General features: G+C 42.8%; 1 protein-coding gene across 13 annotated transcripts in view; it reads right to left on the bottom strand.

Moving 5' to 3' along the window:
- The window catches only part of Arnt2 (aryl hydrocarbon receptor nuclear translocator 2), a 177,455-nt gene that overhangs the window by 66,315 nt on the left and 88,283 nt on the right, over positions 1-22,857 (bottom strand). For all 13 annotated transcript variants that reach the window (XM_078051085.1, XM_040275013.2, XM_040275017.2 and 10 more), the window contains one exon: positions 3,675-3,777. In XM_078051085.1, the coding sequence (XP_077907211.1) occupies positions 3,675-3,777 (103 nt within the window). The remainder of the gene's footprint in view (positions 1-3,674; positions 3,778-22,857) is intronic.

The following is a 22,857-nucleotide window of genomic DNA, read 5'->3' as shown; positions in this document are numbered from 1 at the left end:
ACTGCAGTGGAACCGGGTGGCTTCAAGGAAAATGAGAGAAGTGGGTGATGACAGTAGCAGTGCCTCTTTAGCCCTGAGCAGACACAGCAACTGGAAACAGATGTTGCCAGTTGATGAACAGTAGCATCTTCTCAGGCTTTAGCATCACAGCTGTAGAAACTCTCTCTCTTTCCCTGTAATGTTTTGGCTCTAACTATACAGCTGGAAGCCTGCTGAGGCAGGGGTGAGTGAGAGCAAGGGGCCAACAGGTATAGTATCAGGTCTTTCTATGGGTCCCTGTTTGGGAGCCAGGAAATGTGAGGCATCACACTACCCACTCTGGTAGGTCCTTTCCTGCCTCTCTTCTCTATAATCCTCTCAATATCTAGGCATCAAACATCCAAGGCCTGGACTGTGGCCAGGTTCTGACCACTGCTTGGCATACTCACTGAATATATGCACTTCTACTTCCCAACCGCAAGGCAATTAACATCCTGATGTCTTAATTTTCAACATAGCAAAGATGAGAGCCCAATTATACTCTGAGACCTTGGACAGCTGCCAGAATTAATGCGGATTTCACAGCAGGATCAATCCATGACAGTGCTTCCCAGGGATGCCAGCATGGTCCTCTGCCCTTTACTGGTAGACTTTGCCCTGTGTCTTGCTGAAATTAAGTTGTTTTATTTGGAGGAGAAATTATACTTTCAGAAAACAGCAATGTAGCCTACTTCTCAGGTCCATCCAGGCAGTATAGCCTGGCACTTCAAAAAGCACCCAGAGGCATGCCAAGGCAGGCAGGGGACTGTAGGAATCTGGTTGAAAGGGCATTGGTAATGGCATTGTGGGCTACTATACAAATGGCACACTATGGTACTTCCAAGCAATTAATTCAGAAGGGCATTGCTTGGATGATGCATTGAAGAATTTATATTTCAAGCTGTGTGTGATGGCACAGGACTGAAATTCCAGTCATTCAGTAGGCTGAGGAAGGAGGATCACAAGTTTGAGGCCAGATCAGCAACTTGGCAAGACCCTTGGCAACTTAGCAAGACAATATCTGAAAATAAAAAGTAAAAAGGGTTGGGGATGTAGCTCAGTGGTAGTGTCTCTGGGTTCAATCCCCAGTACAAAAAAAGAGAAACTATTTAATTCTTTTAAAGCATCTTCATGGTACCCACCAAATGTGCAAGTGGCAAGTCATGGTTCCAGCAGCAAAGAATTGGGTAAGAATGACATTAGTGAGGGCTCCATGGTGCCAGACCCGAGAACTAGAATATCCCCAGGGTCAGGCAGCTTGATGGGGAGGATGGGTGATCAGATAGTGCAGGGATAGGGGGCTAGCCCAGGAAGGGTGTAGAATCAGGCAGTCTTGTCAGAAGAGGTGCTAAGGAAGAGCCTGCTCACGAGATCGTGTACCAGGGATGGCTGGGTAGGTGCCTACTCTGGAGAAGGCAGCCAAGATCAGCCTTGCTCACCTTCCTACAGCTCCAGCTCCTGCTGTTTCTCCTTTTATTATTTAGAACTCATTGGCAGAATTTGGCAGTCTTTCTCTAGAAACTTCCTTGGCCCTCTTTGTCCCCAACCTGCCTCAGTGCCCCAAGTCTCCTTTGTGGGCTCTCCTTTACCTCCCTGGTGTAGGAGTGCACAGGAACAGTCCCCCGATCTCCTGTCGACACACACTTTCCAGGTGACCTCATGCCATTTTATTCTTGTGGCTTCCAATATCATCTCAAAAATCCCCAAGCACATTATCTTCAGCTCCTCCTTTGGATTCCAGAATGACATGTCCAACTGCCTAGTCATCTTCTCCATTTAGCTGTCTGACATGCATCTTGATCTTTCAAGGGCTGACATTTGCCCTCTATCCAAAACCAGTTCCCCTAATTGTCTCTCCCATCTTAGTAAATGGCAGCTCCATTTTTCCAACTTGGCAGGTAAACATTTCAGACTTCTCTCATATTCTCATAACTTACCTGCAGTCTGGCTTTATCTCTAAAATATGTTCAAAGCTGAGCACTGCTTACTACAATCACTATTCTCAACTGAATCATTACAGTAGTCTCTGCTTCTAGCCTTCTCCCCTGCAGGCTTATTCTCCACACAAAGCCAGAGCAATTTTTAAAATGTCATTCAGAACATTTGACTCTTAAACTCTAATAACCTCCCATCTCATTTAGAGTCAAAGCTAAAATCTTTTGAGATCAACATGACCCAACATCTGTCATCTCTCACCATGACTCTCCCCTATTACCTACTTCTGACATAGTAATCTCCTTAGTGTTCCTTGAACACGCAAGAATAATCTAGCTTCAGTGTGTTTGCACGGGCTTAGCCCTCTATCAGTTGTCCTCTTTGCCCAGATATTCCATGTCTTATTCATTCACTTTCTTTGGGTCCCTACTCAAATGTTACCTGATCAATAAGGCCTGCCCCTACTCACCCTATACAACAGGTAGACTAGCAAGGCCTACTATTTCCACTCCCCAAATTTGCCTTTTTTCCTCCATTATGCTGATGGTGTTTTTCACCACCATCTGACACATATACTAACATGGTTCTTTTGTCTATTGGGTACATTCCCATGAAAATAAGTATTAAGCAGGTCCATATGCTTTAGTTAACACTGGCTTCCCATACCATAGGAAGCCCCAGCATAGGGTGTCCCTCTGCATAAATTTGTTGGATGAATGAATGAATGAATGGCATCAGCATCACACTCATTAATTATAAATAATCTAGAGATGACTTATGCATGAGAGGATACACGCAGATTAAATGCAAATACTATATATGGTATTTGAAATATGGGTCTTGAGTTCTGTGGATTATGGTATTGGTAAGTGGTCCTGGAACCAATTGCCATGAACATGAAGGATAACTGCATGTACAGAACATTCTGAAAGATGTCAGAGAGGCGCAAAGAGGTATAAATCAAAGTGCCAGACCTGAGAACTAGAATATCCCCCAGGTCAGGCAGCTTGATGGGGAGGATGGGTGCTCATCAGGGCATATAACTGATTTATGAAGCTAAGATATTTAAAAAATAGAGTATCAATCAACAATCTGACAGATATATTAGAGATCAATAAAAACGTATGAGTTGTCACAGGAGATATAAGAGAAACTGGGGAGTTGATGGTTTTAATACACATGTTGAGAAATATGGAACCTTGGAGAGGCTGGATTTGAGAAAGATCATGAAGAATGGGTAGAAAGTTAAAACATACAGGCAAGAGGGGTCATGAATCTAAGAAGAGACAGAAGATAGTAAAAAACCAGACAAAGAGGGATGCAACACAGATCAGGGAGTCTGTATATTCCTGGGCTCAGGAGGAGAAGATGAAGTCATTGGAAGGAAACCAAATCAGCATGTATGATCTTTGCAGAATTAATCAAGGGCTTTTTTTTTCCCCCTTTTTGGGACTGGGGACTGAACCTAGGGCTATTTACCACTGCATCACATGCCCAGCCCTTTTTATATTTCATTTTGAGACAGGGTCTCACTAAGTTGCTTAAGTCCTCGCTAAGTTGCTGAGGTTGGCTTTGAACTCACTATCCTCCTGCCTCAGCCTTCCAAGTTGCTGGGATTATAGGTGTGTGACACTGTTCCTGGTGATTAGTCAAGAGTTTTAATGTAGATCAGAAAGGAGCAAAACCACCACAGTGATAGCCCTCTGTTGCCCCAAACGGACCTCATTCTGCAGATGAAGGAGCGCCGTGAGCCCATGCACATCCTCATGGATGACTGCTGCCCTTCCTTCTTGACTGTCCCTGTCTTCAGGTCCAGGATCCGGCCTAAGAAAAAGAGAAGGACATTGATGTCAGCCTCAGCCTTAGATTGGGAGATGGAGGAGGAGAGGTAGGGAAGAGTGTTCTCCAAAGCTCTGCCAATGAGGACAAGTGGGGCTGCACAAATTGTTTGTTTCTTGGAATTCCCAACATTCTTTGGCAGAAAACTCAAGAGAGCGATGAAATCCACATACTTTAAAATGCCTTGTTTTCTTCAGAACAATCTACACTTCGCCATTTCTGCTGTCAGATTCCATAGTCTCAAGTCACTCCAGTTTGGCTGTCTCCTCCACCTCTCCATGGAAATTCAATTGCCAAGGTCACCAATGACTTCCTCATTGCTAAATGTAATATGCACTTTCCCAACTGCCTTGCTGAGCTCTACACAACTAATCCCTTTCCAAAAATTTTTGCCATCTCTTGCCTTCCTGCACAGCACTCTCTGTTCTTTCCCTGTGTGCTCTTTTGCTCGCAGCCACCTTTTCTTCTCATACATCAGTACCCTGTACAATTTTTTCCACTCCAAGGTTTTGGTGGTCACTTCTGGAGACTGGTGACCCCATGTCTATACCTCTAGCAACAAACATCCATCTCCTTTGTTGGTTAGACCTACACCACTGGAATCTGACTGTATACTTCAAAGGCAGCTTTACCCACTTCTCTAAAACACACCCTGAACATCAGCAATAACATTGCCATCAACGTGGAAATTTGAGTCCGAAATCTAGTTGCCTTCACTGAGTATCTTATCTCTCACTGCTGCATACAATCTGTTCCTCCACCTCCCCTGCCTCCATCACCCACCTGTTCCCCTCTCAGAGGAGAAAGTGTTGTATCTCAGGGTATTCTCCACACCCCAGTGGGGTTTTATTCCATTCCCAACCTCTTTCCACTCAGTTATTTCTAGCTTCTCCATTCTCTACTGTGTATTTTCTCCAGTATCTAAACATCATCACATCTCTTTCATTTTAGGGAGAAAAGCAAACATAAATATATGATGACCATGAAGTTCCTGCCCTCCTTCTCCTTCTGCAGTTAGAGCATTCCATCCAAGTCACCACCATCGGCACCTCCACTCCTCTCGAAGGCTCAGCTTACTGCAATCTGCCTTCATTCACTACAGTCCTACGGATACTGTCTAGACTAGGCCACAGGTCTCTCTGTTGTCAAATTTAACAAATACCTTTAAGCTCCTCTCCATCTTGTCTCCTCTCTTCTTGACCTGGCTCTCTTTGGGACACCTTTGAAGGTGATGGTTTCTCTTCCTCAGTTCAGCCCTTGCTGGGCCACAGTGCTGGCAGTCCCAGAGCCTTAGCCCTTTTCTTTTCCACTGTTTCCCATAAACCCCTGGTAATCCTTGACTGTACTACCCGTACATGTTAATGACAGGGAGATGAGCATCTCCAGCAGACAAAGGCTTCTCTCCTTTGACCAAAACTGTGGTCAGGCTGCTCCTTGGAACCCCCGTCTGTCTAGGCTTACACTCAGGCTTCCCTCTTTATACTTATACAAAGAAGCTGGTTTCAGAAAGATTCCTGCTCGGTCAGTGCAATGGTTTGGATGAGTGTTCTCCAAAGGTCCATGTTTCCCCATTGTGGTATTATTGTGAGGCAGTGGAGCCTTTAAGAGGTGGAACCTAGTAGGAGGTCCTTGGGTTACTAGGGATGTGCCCACAACAGGGATTGTGGGAGCCCAATCTCTTTCTCTTCCTTCTACTTCCTGGCTCAATAACTAGGGGAGGTGGTATGCTCTACCACGTGCTGCCTGGCCATATGGACATCCAGCACCCCTACCAGAGGCTCAAAATATGGATCTATGCATTCTTAAACTATAACTTCGAAAACTACAAGCCAAAATAAATCTTTTCTCAAGTTAATTATTTCAGGTATTTTGTTATAATAACAGGAAGTTGTCTAACAGAGTTTGGCAAAAGTCCCTCACCCTTATTACTGACCACCCTTGATATCTTATCACCTTAGCCTGACTTTATCAAGAATTTTGTTGAGTCAGTTTAGCAAGAATTCTCTCTACCCCTGATGTTTCCTCTTAGTGACCCCACGCTGTTCCTGAATCCCCACTTGTCTTTTGTTGGAGTCATAGTCGAGTCTGATCTCTTTACCCAATGGCAAATACCTTATTGCAACAGTTCCTGTACTTTTACCCTGACTCTCTTGAACAGCGTCTTTCTTACCTTTTTTTCTCTTTTAGTACCAGGGATTGGGGTACTGAACCACTGAGCTGCATCTCTAACCCTTTTTTTTTTTTTAATTTGAGACAAGGTCTCACTGAATTGCTTAGGGCCCTGCTAAGTTAGCGGAGACTGGTTTGAATTTGTGATCTTTCTTCCTCACACTCCTGAACTGCTGGATTACAGACATGTGCCAACACTTCCAGCTTACTTACCATTTTAAACAAGCATCATCAATTATCATTATTATTTTTAAAAACACAGATAGACCTCTCTTGGAAGTTTCTTTGTGTCTTGGGCATCTCACAGACACTTAAAATCCATATCTCCAAAACTAGACTTGTCTTTCATCACATTTTCTACCTTAGTCACTGGCACCATTACTACTCAGTTGTTTAAGCTTGAAATTATCAGTTAAGAGCATGTATTCTAGTGCTCACCTACCTATATTTATAACCAGCCTCCCTTACTTACTGTGTGATTTTTGGCAAATTACCTAACATTTCTGTGATACATCTGTAGCATGAAAGAAATAATAGTACTTTCCTTAGATGGTTGTTGTGAGCATTAAATGAATTAATATTACAATGTGACTACTATGGATGGCTCAGAGAAAATGCTCTACAAATGCTTATTATATAAAGAACATGAAACACTCACTCTAACATCTGATCTGTCACTAACATTCTGTCAGTGTACCTCCCATTCACCTTTGGCCCATGCACTTACTTTCTCTGCATCATGCCTCAGGTCTGTCCTACTGACTGCTTTTCTGGAAGGATGGCTGCAACAAGGTGGATGTCCCTTCCTAAGGTTTTGCACCCTTCAATTTGACCTCTGCATTGCTACTTATCATGTTCCTATCATTTCTGAGACCTTGGGCAGTCAGCCTCACTGGACATTGAGGTTTTCTTCTGCAAAATGATAGACAGTTTACATGAAAGTGGTTTGCACACAGGAGACAAACATCCACATGGCAGACTTAAAACAAATGGTCATGTCACCCTTTCTTGAAAACCTCTCATGTTCTCCACTGATAAGTCCCAGTGAAATCTATCCTGCAGCCTTATATAAAATTATGAAAGCTGGCCTCTGCTCACTCTTATACCTCCCTCTCACCAAATGCCTATTTACTGCTCCACTCAGGCCCGGGCTGCTCCTGTCAACCCATTACTCCCCACACACTCGCTCCTCACATCTCTGGGCCTTCTGGAAGCTCCCTCTGCCCTCAGCAGCCCACTCCCTTTGTTTGTCATTTCACCTCATTTATTATAAATATTCCATCAGCTACTGTAACCTGTTAGGTAATGATTCAAGCATAAAGAAACAGGCAAAAGAAATTACATTCTTTTTCTTTTCTTTTCTTTTTTCTTTTTTTTTTGGTGTTAGGGATTAAACTCAGGGCCTCAGGCATGCCAGGCGAGCACTCTACCAACCAAGCTATATCCCCAGCCCCATTACATTCTAATGGGTAAGAGAAATAACAAAAATAAAGAACAGAATGAAATGGAATAAATTAAAATAGAATAGATTTTTGAAAGGAGGTAAGTGCTATGGACAACAATAAAGTAGAGTAAGTGTGAGAAAGTGACTGGAGACCACCCCTTGTGATACTCAAATGAGTTCCTGTCACAAATCAAATGGGCCTTGAAGATACCTCCCCGTGCCTGGGTCCCACTGTTCCAAATGGAGGAGGAGGTAAAAGAACAAAGTGTGCAACACAGGGCAGCCACTTCCCTGGTCCACATCCTACAGCATGCTGTGCTATCCTGGGCCAGCTCTACCACTCTGTCCTAGAATTGTCTGGCACTTGTGGTCCTGGACTGTGCCTCATCAGCCCGCTGTCCTCAGCACTGCAGCACTCCTGAGAGGTGTTTTCCTCATATGTCCCCAGGGCTTGTAGAATGCACAGCACCAAACCACCACCAGCAACCACCACCTACTTACTGCTGATGTACTCACCATTAACCCCAGTGTGTACTCCAAAACTCTACTCCAACCAGAGGCCAGGAGCTCAGCTTAGAAGGGTCATAGCTTTGCGGAGGAGACCTGAGCTTTGCTGGTCCTATGCTCTCTGTTGCTTTGGGTTTTTGACACCTGTCTGTCTGTCTCATTCACAGACAGTATCTTTTTACAGCCCTTTTAGTGTAAATTGTCACTTGCTTTCTCATCTACCAAATGGCAAATGGTTTCAGCTGTGAAGCGGGCCAGTATGAAGGTCTGTCAAATTCCAAAGTGTGCTCTGAAAATAAATCACAGCTGTGTAGCACATGAGCAGTGGAACATGAGGAAATGAAAAAACACATTTCCATGATTTGCTGTCATGACCCTGAGAGACAACTGCTTCAACGTTTATTTCTCTGCAAGCTTCTCTGGTTTCCTTGGGCACAATGAGCCCCATTTCTAGGCTCCTCTGGAATGAAAGCATGCCTGACTTCGTCTACTAGACGTGTTCCTGAAAGTTTGTGTGTGAACTGACATATTGGGATGTGAATCAGTCTCTGTCCACAGGTCATAGGGTACTGGACTGACTTATAATGGGGCTCCCAACAGGGAAGCAATCATGGAGACATGGCTGTATTTATACCACTTCTAACCTTCTTTTCTGACTCACAGAAGCCTGGGCCTACTTAGAACAATGGAGTCTGAATTCCCATGGATTTCTCCCTGTGAATCTCTATAGAGGCACAACCAATCTAGGCCAACGCTGATCCTCCCAAGGTCCCTCCTGCATCTCCATCCTTGGGCTTGAGAAAACTCGTTCTTTCATAATCCTGTCTCTGAGATGATCCCACCTGTATCATCCATCTTGTTCTCCTTGTCTGATCCTTAAAACTACCAGCCACCCAGGCCACCTCTCCTTTGGGTACCCATGCCTGTTCCAAGCCCCCTGCTCATCTGCCTCCTAATGCTCTCAAGGGTGCCTTCTAAGTGCACACCCTGAGAAGCCAACTCTTACATCCTCGACTCCTCACAGAAAATTTGTCAGCTCTCACACAGCAGCCAGCCTACTGGTCTATTCATTTTCCTCCTTATAGTGCCTAACATGATCTTTTAGAAAAGTATCTCTGCATACTCATGAAGTAAAGATCCCAGCTCTACTTTCCAGCAGTGGCCCCTCCTATAGAGAGAGGAGGTCACTGCTCTTACATTCATAGGTCATGGGGCTAGAGACCAGCTGGCTCTTATCCTCTGTCCTCAGCCCCTCCCAAAGCTGCTCTACTCTGCTCTCACTCCTGCTCCTTCCCCACTCACAACACCTGCAATGTCCACCTGCTAATAAGTCAATCCTCCCTCACTTAAGACCCTGGCTCATCACCTCCACTCTTTCTCTTGATTCCAAGTCCTACGTGGTCTTGGCATCCATGTGGAAGATCCACCTAACACCTCCAACTCAGCACTTGGTCTCCTTCCTCTATTCTGGAGAGTCTCCTCTCCTCTCAGCAGGCTCCTGTTCTCACCACCAGATTGGAAACTCAGGTCACTTATGACTGCTCTACCTGAAATTTTACATTCAAATATCCATGATGGCCACCACTGGCCCAGCCCAGGCCCTGCTTTCTGGTTTCTCTAGGATACAGGGCATTCTGGCTTAGAATCATGCAGCACACTGCCTGAGCACAAAAGGCAGAAGAACCTGGTCTATTCATTTTCCTCCTTATAGTGCCTAACATGATCTTTTAGAAAAGTATCTCTGCATACTCATGAAGTAAAGATCCCAGATAATCTTCTCAACAGAAAAAACAATGTTGACATTTGGTACACTTTCTATCAATCTTCTCTGTATTTCAGTTGATTAGAGGTCTCAAGGATGTATTTATCCATTCCATGTCACTTAGTATAAACTCATGAGGATTTTGTCACAAACCTAATTTTAAGGGCTTTATAATATTATTTTGAATGAATAATTTACTAATGGATAATTAAGTTTTCCCATGTTTTTCATATGGCAAATAATGCTGTGGTGAAACATCTATGTATACACACACACACACACACACACACACACACACACACACACACTCACACCATTTAAGGTAGGTTTCCCACAATGGAATCATTGTATCAAATATTTTTAAGGCTATCAATACTAACAGCCTACTCTACCTTTAAAGCTCACAATGAACCCCACTGTCAACACAGTTTTTCTACCTCATAAAAAGGGGAAGAATTATGACTCATACCACCTCAAAGTTTCTAACTATTATTTTTCCAGACAAGTAGAAAATATTTTAAAAGAGGGGTCAGGAAACTATAGCCTTCAGCCTATACTTTCAAATCTGACCCACCATCTTATTTTTATAAATAAAGTTTTATGGAAAACAGCCATGCTTATTCATTTATTTATTATCCATGGCTAATTCCATACTATAGTGATAAAGTCAAGTAATTGTAACAGATTATGTGGACCAAAAAGCCTAAAATATTAACTACCTGCCCCTCCCAAAACATTTTCTGACTCCTGCTTTAGAAGAATGATTATAAAAATTCCAAAAACAGAGCATCTTTTCCCACAACTGTTTTCAGTAACCTGATTTTAAAGTATGATTTTGGTTAGCAGTTAACTTTTTAAAAAAGAAGAATCAAAAGTTTGTCTTGGATAAGATCACAAAAGAAGACTGTGAGCATGTAAAAATGCTCCCCAGGCTACAAGAGAAAAACAAATATAAATCAGAATCATTTCATCAAAAGAATCTTTAAGAAAACTGGAAACATTTTATCTTGGTTTAAAAAGGAAGAAAACCAAGATAGTAAGAAGAAAGCAAGAAAAAATGTTTAACAACAAAAACAAAGCAGTAGCCCCATGATGGACAATATGTGATGTGGTTCCAAAACTGTGGGGCCTCCTGAAAGGGGACACAGAGGCTGGAAGATGTCACTGTTCCAGTGACAATATGTTCTCATTCTCAAAAGGCTGACCCCAGCCGCCACAGCAGCTGTGCACACAGTAAAAAGAACACCCACCATAGCATAGGAATCCAAGTGTTGTTCCTGAGGCCTGCTCCTGAACCAACTCCAGAGCCATGGGCTGGGACAAATGAACCTGGGAGAGAATGGGCCTTCTACCACTAAAGATGGCATCTTAGTTTATTTAGGATGCTATAACAAAATACCTGAGACTTGGTAACTTCTAAACAATACAATTTATTGCTCATGGTTCTAGAGCCTTGGAAGTCCAACACCAAGGCACTGGCAGCTCTGCTGTCTATTAAGAACCCATTCATCATAGATGGCATCTTCTTACTGCATCCTCCCAATGTAGGAGGGCAAACAGGCTTCCTCAATTCTCTATTATAAGGGTGTCCATCCCTTAGGCCCTTATGAACAAAAGAACCTACCTTTTAATAATATCATACTGAGGATAGGTTTCAGCATAGAAAAAAAATTGGGGGGGTGGGGAACCAACATTCAGATCATAGCAGATGGGTACCTTTCCCTCAGATTTCATTATCTCTGGCAAGTATTTAGAAATGGCTAAGGGTATAAATAGATCAATTCTCAAGCTGTAACCAATCTGTTTTTTTTTTTTCCAAATGAAGGAAGGGACTCTGAGTGTCCATAGAGTTGTAGAGGGACATCTGCTATTCCATTTACCCATTACCAACTCTATTGCAAAGATTTTTGAGAAACAGATCCCATGCTATTTTCCTTCTTCTGACAGTTAAAAAAGAAGCTGCTATCTTTTTATAAGATCCCACCTCTCTGGCCATGGCAATTAGTTAAGGACTGGGCATCTGACACAAGTTGGGACGATGATAGTAACTTGCCCATGTGGATGGGTCCCAAGTCTAAACATGATCCAATCAGAGTCCTCCACATGCAAAGTGTGACCTTAGCTACCTTCCCTCTTTTTTTTTTTTTTTTTTTTTTTTTGCTATTTTAGCAGCAATGACCATCAGCAGCTTCATGGAAAATTAGGTCTGAAAGAATAAAACTAATTCTAAAAAGGTAGTAAAATCAAAAAAACAGAGTACTCTACTACTGCTCAAGTCATTATCACCAATAAATTGTCTTTTTTGTGTATGCTTGAACTTCAGCTCTGTCACTTGAAATCAAGCCGCTTAATATGAGGTTCTCTGGCCTTTGACAGAAAAGGATGAACAAAGGAATCTATGTCTCCCTCACTGACACTCTACTAAGGCCCAGGTATTATGAAAGATTTACATGTTCTATTTTGTTTGATTTATATAACAACCTAGGAAATTGGTCACAGTGGTGCACCAAAGTGGAGGAGGAAGAAGGGGAATCTGACTCAGAGAAGAAAAATATTGTATCATTGATATACCAAGAATTGCTGGGGCACAGTAGTAATAAAAAGCAGATTAACTTTCAGTAAGTTCTATTATTGTTTTTGAATATTCTCTGGACAATGTAGGTCCTATTTGCTTATGCCCTGGGTAGACATTCCCAGCAATGCTCCCTCCTTAGCAGCCCCAAGTAGGCTTTATTCTTCCCATGAGGAAACAACCTAGAGGCACTAATAATTCAGCCAATAATATCTCACAGCTTAGAACTCGGGACCTGGGTTTTGAACAAGGGATGCCTGGCTGTAGAGTCCCTGCTGTATGCAGAATCAACTGTTCTCAGAAGTCTGGAGCCTGCTCCCCACTGAAGATAGGCAGCACCCACCAAACAGAAGCAGATGGGCAGTGAGAATCAGGAGGTTAGCCATCTGCAAGGGACTGTGGCCAGCCTGTGTCTCTTTCAAGATCAGAGATCTAGACTTAGAAAATCTGGTTTTGGTTTGGTTTGGTTCCTGTATATTTGTTTATTGCTTTTCTGTTTCTCCTTTTGATTTAATAGAAACCTTTGGGTCATTCCAGCCTGTTTTGGCCATTCCTAGGAGACTCATGGGAATGGTTTCACCTCTGTATTTGGGTGGAGTTATAGGCACAGCAGCTTCTCTTGGGGTAGGCATGGTTAGAGCAAATATATCTTCTGGTTTTGCCAAGGACATTCCTGACTTTTGCTTATTGTCTCAGCATATGTTTTAGTAGAGCTTCTTCTCATTCTCAAGGCCTGCTGACTTGGACAAAAAATTACATATATATCTTCACAGCTTGCAAAGTGGCAGCAAAGAGCAAAGAAAGAATCATTGAGATATAGATGCCAGTCCACGAAGGTTAAGAAACTCAGGCAGATCCAAGGCCAACAAGCCTCCTTCTCTCACTTTTAAATAGAGCTATATTTTGTCTTTAACAGTACAGGGAAACCCAAAAAGTCCTCTGGGAAAAGAAATGGTATGCTGCTATCAATGCAGTATCTAGTTCCCAGGCAGGAGGAGGGATGCAGCTGGACCTGGCAACTCAGGGTTTAAGTTTCTTTGAGTTTGATTCAGTAAGAGGATAGCGGGAGAAAGCTCCATTCTTCTAAAGAAATGCTTTCTTAGGTGCCCAGCTGGAGCAGTTGGCTGTACCTCATACTATTCTGGTTTGAACTACTCCAAGGCTAACACTACACCAAGAACTTTCCATGACCCACATTTAGAGGCTCAGCTTCTTATGAACACATGGAGACTAATGTGAAAATGAAATCACAAGAACTCTATAAGAAAATTCTTCCTCTCTCAAATTCCTGCTTAATGAAGAAGGCCTTTCTTCTTCATAGTGTTGTTAGCACAAAGATATTCATAATTACCTCATAATGCTACTCCCTTATTTCAAATCCATATCCAACTATTTAATGGTCATGACAAGCTGTGATCTTTTCACAGCAGGGACCCTGTCCTATTCCTCTAGGAATCCTCTGTGACCCAGGGAATGCCACTAAACGCCCTTGACCTATATTAGTGTCTATGGGTTGTAGCAAATGACAAACTGAGCAGTTTAAAACAATATCCACTTATTAGCTCACAGTTAACTGAGTTCTATACCAATGGTCTCTATTAAACGAAATCAAGGGATTGGATGGGCTGCACTCTTACTAGAGCTTTTGGAAAAGAATTCACCTCCAAGCCCTTTCAAGTTCTTGGCAGAATCCAGTTCCCTGTGGCTGTCAGACTGAGGTGCCTAGTTCCTTGCTGGCTGCTGGGTGAGGGTCACTCTAGGAGGTCACTACAGATTCTTGCTCATGTCCCAATCCATCTTCAAAACCAGTAATGACTTATTAAATTATTTTTGTTCTTTGAATGTTTGTGACTTTCCCTTCTGTCACCTGATCTGGGACTTCAATTACATCAGCAAAATCCCTTCACAGCACTACTTAGATTACTGTCTGAATAACCAGGGTTGGGAACCTTAGAGGGCCTTTTAGTACATTGCCCACCACAGCACTGACCATTACTGCTACTTACACAGATGGCTAGCCTCTCTTCTTAGATTATAAATTCTGGCCAGGGGCTGAGCATCTCCATGCTCCCCAGGTCAGAGAACCTCACACAGTGGGTTTCCAATAGCTCTGTTCTGAATGACACCTATTGTGGAGGCTAAGCTGCCACAACTGGCAGGTGGCTGAATTACAGCTCCCATGGGTACCTTCCCCCCCACCCCCACCCCGCCACCCCCACTCCCCAGTTTTCTAAAGGATCCTTGAAGATTTAGAACGCAGGCTTCTCCTTACAAGCATTTCCATACCATCTTGAGCCTGTGGTGTGGCTATGCTTGTCCCACTAGCCATTTTCAACTATTTGCCCACTGGGGACACTGACACTAACATATGAAAGCGTTTACATAAGAAGGGATACATGATTTAATGGCTGCAACCAAGTGCATCCTCCTTATCCAGCTGGAGAGACAGGCAGTGCTAAACTCTACCCACCAGACCATGTGCTAAGCAGGTTTCTCTCACATCACACATGATGCTGGCAACTCAAACTGACAGGGGAATAAAGGGTATTGGGCGTGTGGTGAATTCAGATAAAAACGGAGTACAAAAAACAGCTTCCTTCACCTTCTGGCCTCCTTGGCCTCAAAAACCACAGGCAATTGATTTTCTTTTTCTTTTCTTCAAAATAATATTTTCCAAAGAGAGTGCATGGAAGTTCATGAACATCTAGAGGCTGGGTGGGAAGCAAGAACCTATGATTTACCTCCATCCAACAGAAACCATGAAATACAAACTACAGCTTCATGCAAAGCAGCTCACAGGTGAAACAAGATACTGTTCCCACCTCATTATAAAACTGACTTAGCTAGGATCTGGAGAAGACCCAGGAGAAGTTTGCACAAAGAGGAAAGAAAGAAGATAAGTATGAAGAGAGAGCAACAGGGGCATCAAAGGATGCTTCCTAAAAGAGCAAGCGTAGAAAGGAGCACTGGGATTCCAGAGTGGAACTGGAAGGAAAGGCTGCCCCAAGCCAAGGGAAGATGGATGTGGAAGAGTGGAGAGAGGAGTCTGAGAATGAGGCAAAGTCCTGTTGGGCTGGGGCTCAGTGGGTGAAAGGCTAGAGGTGGTCTGGGGCCCAGGGTAGGTCACACAGCCTCAGGATGGGAAACAGAAGAGTTAAGCTTTCAAGATGGTTTTGCTGCCTGTCACACAGGCAGAAAATCCAGACTCCAGATGTTTAGGAACTATGCTTCCAATGGCCCCATTTGCCCCTTCATGTTGTTGACAATAAATATTTAGTGTGCTTTGCAAAGGCCAGATCATATTGTAAAAGCAAAATATCAGTCTGGGGAAATTCACATGATTTGCATTTCAAAATATAATATTAGGAAATTACATTTTAGAAGCAAAAACTTGTAAGATGAGCATTTATATCCAATGTGCAAGGGAAGAGAATACTCTACCCCGGGGACTAAGAGTTTGGCTATCCAGGGATAAGTGCCAATGTACACAAAAAGCACACTGGGAAGAAGGAGCAGTTGGCAACCAAAGTTGTGTTCAATGAGCAGATCATGCTCTGGCTGACCCACCAGCAGCACTGCTTCCAGGGAGGAGGAATAGGTTTGTGAGTAACCAACCCCATGAGCCCTCTTGACCCAGGGAAATGGCACTGGTGTGAGGGCTATAGAATAACAAAAGAAGATGACTCTGGGGCCCCTGAATAAGATTGGCAAAAGGGACACAGCATTGTAACTCTTAAGGCTCCCATCCCACAGACAGGCAAAAGAAGCCTTTCTGCCAAACAAGTCTGGTTTGTATGTCACTGCCTTCATTCTCTCCGCCCTACCATCTGGGGAAGGTGTTAATGAGCTGCTAACGAGTCAATGAGCAGGCAACAGGATGGCAAAAGAAGGGCACCCACAGTCTTCAGAGATCATCAAACAGATAATCTCTCATGAGCAATGAAAAAACTAAGATGGAAACATGGGGTTGGGGGCATCCCTACCAAGGGACAGAGAGCTCCAACATAAGAGACACCTCTACTACCTCCATAACTGCTCCCATAGCTCTCAGTAAAGCCCCAGAACTTTCTCCTGCATTTGCATTCCAAATGTGACATGGAGTCACAGGAGGGCCTCCTGCTGCAGCAGGCTGCTCTGCTCTTCATTATAAAATCATCACCCCACAGTCTCTCCTGGCTGGCACCTCTTCTGCTATTTAATCTGCAGACAAAAGTACAAATTCCTCATCTTGTTTAGAATATGCTGGTGTGAGATTTAAAGAAATACATTCCTGTTGGGGGAATCATGCTACAAAAATTCCAGAAATGCAAGCCCAAGGGTTTTAATTTTAATGGTAAATGATTATCCCTCCTGGGCTGTAGAAAGGCAGCATGATGTATGGCATGAGGCCAGCTGACTTGGAGTTCAAGAAGGCAACTTCGGGCCATGCCTTTGTAATTTGCTAATGAAATGATTAAAAAATATAAAAATAGCAGAAAAATGTGCACCCATGCAGAAAAACAGTGCAAGAGGCCTTAATCAGGGAGACACTGAGGAATTTCTGTAGAAATAAATACTGTACCTGGGATGGGATGGAAGCAAGAATGAGCAGCACCATGGTTTAACAAATACAGCTGGCCTTGTCTCCATATTTGCAGACTTCACATCTGCAGAGTCAACCAACAATGGATCAAAAATACTAAGCAAAATGCATCTGTACTGAACATTTCCTTATAATTATCCCCTAAGTAAGATATAACAAACTATTTACATACTGTGTTAGTTTTCTTTCACAATAACAAATAACTGAGATAATCAACTTTGAAAAGGACAAAAGCTTATTTTGGCCCATAGGTTCCAGTCCATAATGGTTGGCCCTTTTGCTTTTGGCCTGTGGCAAGGAAACACATCATGGTGCCAGCACATGGTACAGAAAACCTAATCACTTCATGGCTGGGGAAGTGAAAGAGGAAAAAGAGGAGACTGGGGGTTCCATTATCCCTTTCAAGGCATGGTCCTGATGACATAAAGGCATCCTATTAGGCCCCACTTCTTCTTCTTCTTCTTTTTTAAGTTGAAGAAAAATTTGTTTTGGCTAACCATTTCAGAGTAGGCACCAACTGTTATAAGTTCTACCACCTCCTGATACTGCTATCCTGGGGACTAAGCCTAGTTAGTGCCATGAACCTTTAGGGGACACTTAAGATCCAAACTAAAAGACATAGTGTTTACATTGTATCAGGTATTATAAGTATTCTAGAGATGATTTAAAGTACATGGGAGGATGTGTATAGGTTATATGCAAGTACTACACCATTTTACATAAGGAGATTAAGCATCTCTATGGGGATCTAGAACCAATGCCCCTCAGATACTGGGGGACAACTGTACAAACAATGAACTGACTAGAAGGAAAGTGGAAGAATTAGTAATATAAGCCTCAAAGAGGTAGAGCTGAGATTCAGGAAAGCAAAGGATGAGCTGCCTAGAGCCTGGCTCTGAAAGGCTGGGGAAGGACACTCACATCACTCTGACTTAAGACAGCCAATCACCAAGCAAAGGAGAAAAGCCTGCTGTGGCTGCTTCCAAGGAACAGTTCCAGTGACTACCCTGTTAACTTCAGGTGACTAGGACCAGAGCACCCAGCTACATCTGGTTGCAGTGTACCCCCATCCCCAAACACTGACCATCAGAGAAAGACAACTGTGATCATTTCAATTGTATTAAACACTGGAAACTTAAAAGGAGGGGAGGAGAGCTTAATTCAGGAAAATATTTGGAATATTGAAAAAAAAAGAAGTGATTTGAAGAATTGGAGGGAGTAAAACTCGATAAAACGATCCCCCCCAAAAAGACAATGAGTATATGAGAGTATATGGTATATGAGAAAAACTGAGAGAGAGAGAGAGAGAGAGAGAGAGAGAGAGAGAGAGAGAGAGAGAGAGAGAGAGAGAGAGAGAAACTTGGAACCAGGAAAGTTAGAATTTCGTGATTACAGAACTGAAGGCAATTAACAGTGAGTGATACTGCTTGAAACTCAATGAATTAGGAGAAACCTTTGAGAAACTCTCCCAGGAATCACAGAAAAAGCAGAGAAAAACAAAAACAAAGAAATAAACAAACAAAAACAAGGCCAGTTTTTGGAGGATAAGACTAAACTGGAGGATAAGACTACTGGAAAAGAGTCAGGAGACCACTTCAGGGATGGCATAACTGAGCCACTGTGGAGGCAGCTGAGAGGCATGTCAAGGGACATCACACAGGCATCTGCTCCATCCAGGGACCAGAGACATCCTCCCTGCTAAAGCCATTCAACTTTGTTAAACAGAAGCTCTCAAACACTGGATATCAGGCACTGAAAGAGAGGGACTGCTGAGAGAAAAGAATAATGTTGAACTTCAAGAAGACAAAAATGCTGTTTTCAAGGATGAACAGAACAGCAGAGTCCAGAAACAGACCCACAAATATAGAAAACTGATGTGCAGGAAAGGACCGACTTTTCAATAACGATGATGGAATAAGTAGATATCCGTATTTGAAAAAAAAAAAGAGGTCTACCATGAGGATTAAATGAGAAATATTTGTGAAGTCATCTCACAGAGTATATAAATATTAGTTCTTGGTCTTCTTAGATTCCAAAAAACACATTTCTTTACCAGTCATCAGAATAGTCTTTATGTGTAAAAACACAAATCAGATCATGATAATGTTCTTCCAGGGATTGCTTCTTGCACCACAAATGAATTCAAAATGCAAAATGGCCCTCTGGGGTTGTCATTGGCTGGCTTTTCCCCCCTGGTCATGCTCCATTGTAGCCTTCCCAACCCTGCCACAGGGCTATTCCCATGGATGGGAAGGTTCTTCATGGGCCCCACAAACTGACTCCTCATCCATTCATATCCTCCAGTTCTTAACCTAAGAGTCATTTCCTTAGGGATCTCGGTCCCCACTCCACACACACCCACCTCCTCCAACATGGGACTTAGGGCCCTTGTTACTGTTGCAGCCTCTTGTTCTTTTCCCTGAGAACATACCACCTTTTAATTCTAGATTCATTGTGTGGCATTTGTCCATTTCCCCAGCCACACTGAGCACTCTATCATGACAGTGACCACATCTGTCACCCACTGCTGCATCTTCTATTTCCAGCATAGTGACAGGCACTAAAACACAATTTGTGGAATTAAATACATATAATTGCCTCTTATAAAGAAGATGGCTCTTCAGCCATGAAGTCATGGTGGCCAAGCCCCAGGGACTGGCCTCAGTTGTTGGCATCCCTGAAGAGAGGGGGGACCACATCAACACAGCTCCAGCCCCAGTACTCCAGAGACTGGCTTTGTCAGGCTGTCTTGGACAAACCTTAGTTGTTCTTGTAGATAAGCCTGAGGATTACCAGCTTCACCTGCAGCATCCTTCCTTATTGCAGGCATCCCACCCAGAACCCCAGGATCTCCTGTACCAGACTGACAGGTGGATCCCTCTCCCAGCTGCTGCTAATAGTGCATCTCTAGAGGACTGTCCTAGAAGTTGCCTGGCCTAAAGTTGCCTGGGAGTTAAACACTTCTTCAAGGCCCATGATCAGTGACTGCTGGGACAAGGTTACAAAAGCCTACTCCTTTGCCTCCAGGTGGGACAAACACTGTATTGCAACATACACTCCTGAGCTCTGTCCCTATGGGTCAGACCTCTCCTGAAACACATCTTTGGTATCTCCTCTGACCTGTGCTGACCTATATATCTTCTCCCTTCCCACTTTCTTCTGAGGGAGCTCATGAAAATGTGTCCATGAATCCCTGTCCTGCTTTTGTGTCTAGGGAACTCCATCAAAGACGTACTTACAGTAAGGAAAAGGAAGGCAACAAGTATTTACTGAGTCCTCAGATGCATCAGATATGGTCTTGACACCATTGGTGTTGAGAAAGTGGAGCTTTGGGAAACCTGATCCTTGATCAAGACCACCAGCTGACCAGGGTGGAAGCAGGACTCAATACAGGGAAGAATATGTTTCCAATTTTCCTGCTCTCAGCTTGATGCCTGGCAAGTGGTGTGTCCACAGGTCTGTGGACCTCTGGTCCCACCGAACAATGTAACTTGTCTTAAAACAGTGGCAGAGGCTATTGGAGGGGACTGCAAACTGAAAACTATTGCAAAGTGAAAAGGGTTCTCCACTAAGATGGCAGCTCTGCCACTGGAGATAATGAAATTTGGTGGCTACTTGACAGGTTTATCACAGAGGGAGCTATATGACAGAAGAGCTCACTCCTGCGACCCCCACAATGCAGAGCTCTTGTGATTCTAGATCCTCAGAATATGTATGCACTCAGTTCAGGGTTAAAGAATGACCTTGTAAATAGCTCACTAGAGAGTAATTTATGTCATCACCCAAAAGGAGAAAACTGAAAGCCATTCATCCGTCAGATCACTGACCGAGTAAAAGAGTGGCAGAGAAGGCTCTGCGTTGGAGTATAAGAAAAGAATCTGCAAAAATAAAAGGGAAAACTGGATGCAGATGTTTTCCTCAATTAGCTTTGACTGAAAAAAGCAATAAACAGGAAAGATCAGTGCTATACGCGCATTTTTATTTAACCATTTGGCATGAGTCAGAACATTTCAGAGGGAAACGTGTCTTTCTTCGGTGAAGCTAAAGGAAACTATTTTAATTTTCTTGATCATGCTTGGGTTTTTGCAATCAAGTTATTTTTAACTGAAGTTGTACAAAATATGACCATCAGATGAGATTATTACTGAAATCTAAATCATACCAGCAGGAAGCAATGATTCAATGTCTTTTCAAATGTTCCAAATTAACTAAAAATAATTATATTTGCCTAAAAACATTACTGCTTGTAGGTTATTTTTGCTACAGTTTCCTTTTATAGAAGGAGAAAAAAATGTCTTTGTCTATTTACTTCTTGGCTCTCAAAGTTAAAATAAAAGATAATTTATTAAGAAATCAAGACTCTTGCAAATTCAGTTTAAAATGCTGATAATGCACATTTTAACTGTATCACTGATTTGATTACATTTTAAACATTTTGTTGGTATAGTACATTAAACAATTTTTTTTTATTTTCCTGAAATTTCTCTCCTAGATACAGAACAGATTGGGCTACATTTTATTTTATCTGTGGTTTATTTTCTTTGTACTTTTTTTTTTTTTTTTTTTTTGCAGGCGTCACATGAAGGCTCAACAGTTCTTAGCCCCTGGTTCACCCTGGAACCATAAAGGTTACTTTTAAACATACAGATAGATACCTGGGCTTCCTCACACAGCGCAATTCAGAAAAATAGGGCAGATCCCTGACATCTGAATCTTTAAAAAAATCTCGTGGAATTCTGATGTGCATTGAGGTTGAGAAATGAGGTTGTGGTGGTGATGATGATGATGATAGTGATGATGAGGATTTGGTGCTGGGGGAATTACACCCAGGGCCTCCCATATGGTAGGCAAGCACTTACCACTGAGCTATATACCTCAGGGCTGGGAATTTTTAAAACTTACATATGAAGTTGTAATACATGTTTTTCAGATACTACTTGGATCTTTCTTATTTCAGGAAAAATCATGGTATGAAAATGGCAATGTAAAGAATAAGTCTTTAGGAGATAAGCCTCAGCATTTTTTAAAAAATACACCAATGGTTCTTATATGTGGTAACATTGCATGAATTTAAAGTAAAATTTAGAGTTCTCAAGTATAACTCACATATATTTTTGATGGGGTGGGAAAATATGTGCACTGATCCATTTAAGAGAGCTTTGACTTTCTCATTCCACTTTATTAAGGACAAAGATGCTCCTCTTAGGACCTTGGGTGAAACTTGGCCTACAGGGCACTCCTCCCTCCTGTCTTTGAAAGAGCTTCAGGATTCACAACAGCCAAGCTCAGAGAGTCTAGAGTGCTCCACTGAACAACCTATGTAGCAACTTGTTTAGAGAAGGTGTTGTTTGTTTTCTAATGCCAAAAGGGAAAATCTAGTTGGTTGTACATAAATAAAATTAGTAACAGGCTCACAGTAGTGGTTGTTCCATTTGCATCCCTGGCTGCACCATGATTCCCTATATGCCCTTCTTTGGGGAGACTGCATGTATCTCAGGTGCTTTTCTTGCAGAGGAAAGCCTATTATGGATACAAAATCCAATCATTTGGGGACATTAATGAATAGACAAGTCTCCTCACCAAATCTTGCAAAGCCAAGGTATGTTCTATCCCCAACAAGTTATGATCCCTTCCCCAACAAGTTGTTACTCTAGACAAAGTATGATAGGTACTCAGACAGGACCTGAGGACAGGAAGAGAAAGAAGACAATGAAGGGATGGGGTACTCTGCACCTGCTTCAAGGTCCAAGTACAAAGGAAACCTCTGGAACCGTAGGCACAGTGGCTAAACATCAGCCACTTATGTCTTGCATTTGGAACCCAACTGTGTCGCTGCAGACTATTAGAGACAGGCCTGGTCCCTATTGCAACAGAGTACATCCTAAGCTGGAAGAAACCCTCCAGTATCCTGGCCCATCTCCCATCTTCCTCTCTTGCTTCAGTCACTACCCTGGACCCATGGGCTGCATCTGAACTCACTCTGACACTGCTCTCAGCAGAAAATGTGCCTGTCCATAACTTTGAATTGT

Source organism: Ictidomys tridecemlineatus, chromosome 5, assembly GCF_052094955.1.
Source record: "Ictidomys tridecemlineatus isolate mIctTri1 chromosome 5, mIctTri1.hap1, whole genome shotgun sequence".
NCBI classification, from domain to species: Eukaryota; Metazoa; Chordata; class Mammalia; order Rodentia; family Sciuridae; genus Ictidomys; species Ictidomys tridecemlineatus.
This window is presented reverse-complemented; position numbering and strand designations above follow the sequence as displayed.